The 5,165-nt window shown below is 38.3% G+C and overlaps 1 protein-coding gene across 1 annotated transcript; it reads left to right on the top strand.

The window, feature by feature from the left end:
- The first annotated feature begins 1,756 nt into the window (after positions 1–1,756).
- On the top strand, positions 1,757–4,272 carry LOC147625908 (putative WRKY transcription factor 27). Its single transcript, XM_086817865.1, has 2 exons — positions 1,757–2,218; positions 3,645–4,272. Exons 1-2 carry the CDS (start codon positions 1,797–1,799, stop codon positions 3,997–3,999), a joined length of 777 nt encoding a protein of 258 aa, XP_086673991.1. The 5' UTR covers positions 1,757–1,796; the 3' UTR covers positions 4,000–4,272.
- Positions 4,273–5,165: the final 893 nt, after the last annotated feature.

Here is a 5,165-nt window from a genome sequence, read left to right as displayed (position 1 = left end):
CATGAGACCAAAAAGATATATATGATGTCAAGATAACCTTTTAAAAAAACAAGCAGCCGAAAGGTAGCAAAGGACCATACGTGTGTATAATAGACTAGGTAGGAAAAGATCCTAAATTATTGCTTTTGTATGTGTTGATGTCTGTGTGTGTGTGTGTGTGTGTGTGTCAATGAGAGATAAAGAGAGAGATCACATGAAGCTCTGACATTGGTTAGTAGATGGAACACGTAACTCTATTATTTAACCTTTTGATTTTATATTATATAAATGGAAAGATGATTTATTTTATCATGTCATGAACTTTACCCTAGACATGATAATTTATACATGTATTCTTCCCTCCGATGTGGAAATTTTCGATGAATAAAGTGCTCAAAGAGATTACACATCTTTTCAAGGATAGGTAGGGAGTGGTATCGAATAGCATTTTGATGATTTTAAAGTTTTCAATTGTGTATTTCTTTTATCGAAATTTTTAAATACGATAACATTGATTAGTAGAATTGATCAAATTACTTCCAATAGTACAATGTAGATAAGGAAACATTTTTTGGGTCTATGGGGGCTTCTAATAATAATACTGAGATATTGGTGCATACTTCTAAAGGGTCTAACCTTTATTACCATTTGAAATTGAGGAACAACTCAACTAGCTGGGTGATAAGAAGGAACTGGCTAATGACAATCACAAGTCCTGGCATGGGTATAGGATGCTCATGGAATCCAATCTTAAAATTCAAGGGACATGGCTAATAGCAATGAGAGGGAGAAGATCCTGAAGGGATGTCCTTCCATAATACATAATTTATGGAAGGGATGTCCTTCCATAATACATAATTTATCCTAAAAGCACGTTGTTTTATGTCATTGAAGGGTTGGTTTTTTAGTTGGGTTAGCTTTCATGTTAGTCGCAACTTATATTTTTAAGGAGTTGAACTACTGGATGTACTCAGTTTTATTTCTATATATATATATTTATAGAAATAAAACTGAGTACATCCAATAGTTCAACCCCTTTAAAAAAGTGGCAATATAACTAACTGCATTTACATATTAAAAAATGTTCTTTCATATGGGTTGTAAATAGAATTTTATCAATGTCACTTTTGAATCATATACGATCTTGTTACCTTTGCACATCATTGTGAATATATACTAGGCTCAGTACTAAATTTTTGTAATGGCTTTCAAGTCATAGGATGTAGGATGAGAAGGTAAATGCAAAGAATATGCCATCTAAAATTCATCATAGATATAGCTTGGAAAAACATTTTGAAGATATCGACGATGTTTACAAACACATGTATGTAGAAAGAGTTTGCGGAACCCGTGCTCACATAAGCTCCGTGTGTTTTTCTCGGCTGCAATTCATAGATCCCGGTCGGAATTGGACGTTAGGTTTAATAGTAAGGGATGAAATCTGTACGTGTTAGATATAAATCCCTGCATTTGTATGATTTTCTAGTGATTTTGGACTCTAAATCCCGGTTGAGCCTAAACGTTGCCTTTAATAAGGGTTGAAAAAAAAGCGTTGCCTTTAATAAGGGTTGGAAAAAAAGCGTTGCCTTTAACTATAAGGGTTGAAAAAAAGAATCTATTGCTCAGCCGTCGGACCGTGTGGATCCGGCCTTATCTGAGGTACTGATTTGTCTTGCTAGTGGGTGGCCGGTCTGGAGTCTGGACATGTGAGCAGTGTTGACTTGTGAGGGCTTCCTTCTAGACACACAGGCCATGCAGCATGCATGTAGCCGCCTGTGGCAGTCTTCTGTCAGAGACTGAGAGCAGGTATTCGAATAATGGATCGTCAGGAAGAGTTGACCTGTGAAGACGAGCTTAGGAGGGTGGTGGCACGGGGCTTGGAGCTGGCAGGAAACCTGCAAGAAAAGGTGGAATCAGTGCCCACGGGCAGCCTGCTGGGCGATGATGACCGAATCCAGATGCGGTCCGTTTTACTCCAGGGCTCGCTTGAGATTGTGGAGCATATGAACCGCTTTATCGAGCTGTTAAAGAGTAGTAGTACTTCGGTATTAGGGGACCAGAGTCATGAGAACTTGCAAGGTGCAGCACTAGGCTCTGCCAGCAGTCGATTAGTTCGGAAGCGTAGGAAACCTGTGTGGAAGCAGACTGTGCGCATTCCAGTGGGCTACACAGAGCACTTGGACCGCTATATTTGGCGGAAGTATGGCGAAAAGAACATCCAGGGCATCAAATACAAGAGGTAAGTAAATATGGTGAATATATATTGTTCGAATCTCATGCAAACAGCTGCTCGCCATGGTCTGCACATTTATCTAAGATTTTAAGTGGATTTTTCAATAGTTCTGATTCGTAAATCTCGCCTATAATTTTACAGTAGTTCTGTTATGCAGTGGGCTATCTAAAGAGATATAAGCAAATAGCGCCCCACATACATCTCATTGCATACAACATATGCATAGACGCATGCATGGAGCTTCTTTACATAGAGCCATATACAAACTTATTTACATGGAGCTCATACAAAGAGAATTAAGGGAAGATCTAGGCAAAGCTCTATGCCGGGATGTAATGCATAAGCTCGACATAGAGAGGTATGTGCAAAGAGCTATTATATATAAGATCTATGCATACTTGCATAAGCTGCTCGACTCTATGCATGATAGCATACATCATATGCATAATAGATTTTGTATCAGCTCTATGCATATTATGCATAAGTTGAGTTCTATGCATAGGGCTTACACGAGATCTATCTTAGTGATTTTGCTATCCTTTTTTTTACATGAAGATGTGGTTTTTTGTTTTGTTTTCTAGGGATCTTCAAAACTACTTCGTAGTTGATATTATAAAAATAATAATATTTCTTTTACACAAAGGTATGTAGAAAAACTATTTTATTACGAGTTTAACCAAGGTAGGTAGGTAGAAAAACTATTTTGTACCGTGCTCAACACATTAGCCCTTTTTTTCTTGAGGTAAGACTAATCGCTCTATCCTCATTTTTTAAATATTTTCATGCTTATCTTACACCCTTGAAACATATTATTTTTAATTAGGATTTATGCTTGCGTAGAGGTTCTTATTCTTGGGCACACATAGACCTCTAATGCCTTAAATAAAGCTCTTGATGCATGCATTACATCTCTCGTGCAAACTTATCCCTTACATAAGAGAGATTTTCATGCATGCATCAAGAGCTCTAATGCATTAGATTTGTTATGCAAACTTATCCTTACATAAGATGCATTCATCAAGAGCTCCAATGCATAAAAGCTCTCTAATGCATGCATGAGATTTTCATGCATCCAAAAGAGATGATCTCTTTCTCTACAATAGCTCTTATGCACTAAGATATATCTATCAGTACAATAGCTCTTATGCAATAAGAGACCTTATCTATCAGTACAATAGCTCTTATGCAATAAGAGACCTTATGCTTTATCGAGCTGTTAAAGAGTAGTAGTACTTTGGGACCAGAGTAATGGCCAGTTGCAGGTGAAAAAGAACATCCAGGGCATCAAATACAAGAGGTAAGTAAATATGGTGAATATATATTGCTCGAATCTCATGCGAACAGCTGCTAGCCATGGTCTGCACATTTATCTAGGATTTTAAGTGGATTTTTCAATAGTTCTGATTCCTAAATCTTGCCTATAATTTTGCAGGAGCTACTTCAGATGCGCTGACAAAGGCTGCCTGGCCTTGAAGCAGGTGCAAAAATGCGAGGATGGTGAAGGTTTCGACGTCACGTACATCGACGCGCACACGTGCGCCCAAAGCATTCACATGCAGGAGCTCAACTTAGCATCTTTCCCATTGATTCATAATAATATTAATAATAATCAGAGAGGAGTACCTCAGTCCCTCCCCCTCGCTGACCACATTTTTAATCAACTGTCTGCATTGCCTTTGCTCAATATTTCCGGCCCTCCTCTTCAACATTTATATGCCGTGCCCACCACCTCTTCGACATTTATACCACCCATAATTGATCCCTATATTAGCAACACATGTAATTGATCCCCGATAGCACCACCACCTGATCGTGCCTCCTGCACAATTTGTAACCAGCAATTATACTAATCTGTTGACGAAGAGGACGAGCAACGCCAGCTCTTCATTTCTCAAACGCTGTGTGGGGCTAATTCCTCCCCCTCACGTCTTCGCATTTTTCTAGAGCTTCTTGCTGCATCCCTACGAATCTGATCTGTTTGTGCACCCTCACATGTTCCCCAAGCATCTCGGTTTGTGTACATGTACACATTTTCTGTCTAGGTGGCTGGGTGTGCGCGCTCTTTGGTTTGGGGTATTGAGGCGTTTTGTTCAGCTATCTAGCCAACGGTGACATCGCATATAGTATTGAGCTAGGCTTCCATAAGCCTTGAATGACACTGATTTTATCATGCTACATTTGAATTTGTATAGCCAACATTGTTATTAACAAAGATTAAATATGAGAACTGTCATTAGCTAGGGCCTTAGTGAGCCCACTAGGCTAGTGATATTTTAAGTACATTTTTAATTTAAAATAGCTTAGCAATGCTTCTTGTGAGAAACGGTGGCGTTGTAAATGTTGTGAAGTGACCGTGGTTTAGATGCTTGTTGCAACCTGGATTCCGGTCAAGAATAATCTCTTATGTCAAGTCATTCGAATATTTTATTCGCAGGCTTCCGTTCTCTAGTTTCCTTCGTTGCACGCATTTATGGAGGCCAACAACAATCTCAGCATCAGCAACAACAAATGGATGCTACACACTACAAGACCATCATCTTTATTGTTGGTCCTGTGTCCTCGTGAAACCAAGGCACACGACGGTGAAACCATCATTTCTATTTGTTTTGGTTATTGTTTCTACTATGTGTTTCTTACTAGAGAATACTTATTATTTGATTTGTTTTGTAGTTTCTTGTCCTCTCAAGATCCTTGTCATAAGTTTACTAGGATTTATATGTTTCGTTGTGTATGCTAAATCTTGTTTTTTAAAATTTTACTTTGTTTTTCTTTTGTTTATATGGATATAGATGAGCTTTACGCATGCATGTAACTATGTGTATCTATGTTATGCATAAGAGCTATATATTGTACAGCTGGTCGTCTGTCCTCTAGTGAAACTATCATTTCTATTTGTTTTGGAAAATGGTTCTACTGTGTGTTTCTTACTAGAGAACACTTATTATTTGATTTA

This window comes from Cibotium barometz, chromosome 23 (assembly GCF_041138505.1).
Source record: "Cibotium barometz isolate CiBa-2024 chromosome 23, ASM4113850v1, whole genome shotgun sequence".
In the NCBI taxonomy this organism is placed as follows: domain Eukaryota; kingdom Viridiplantae; phylum Streptophyta; class Polypodiopsida; order Cyatheales; family Cibotiaceae; genus Cibotium; species Cibotium barometz.
The sequence above is the reverse complement of the archived record's forward strand: the minus strand, read 5'-3'. Positions and strand labels throughout refer to the sequence as shown.

Coding starts and splice junctions, on each gene's coding strand:
- LOC147625908 (XM_086817865.1), top strand. CDS start 1,797: ATGGATCGTCAGGAAGAGTTGACCTGTGAAGACGAGCTTAGGAGGGTG. Junction 2,219..3,644: donor CAGGGCATCAAATACAAGAG/GTAAGTAAATAT, acceptor ATAATTTTGCAG/GAGCTACTTCAGATGCGCTG.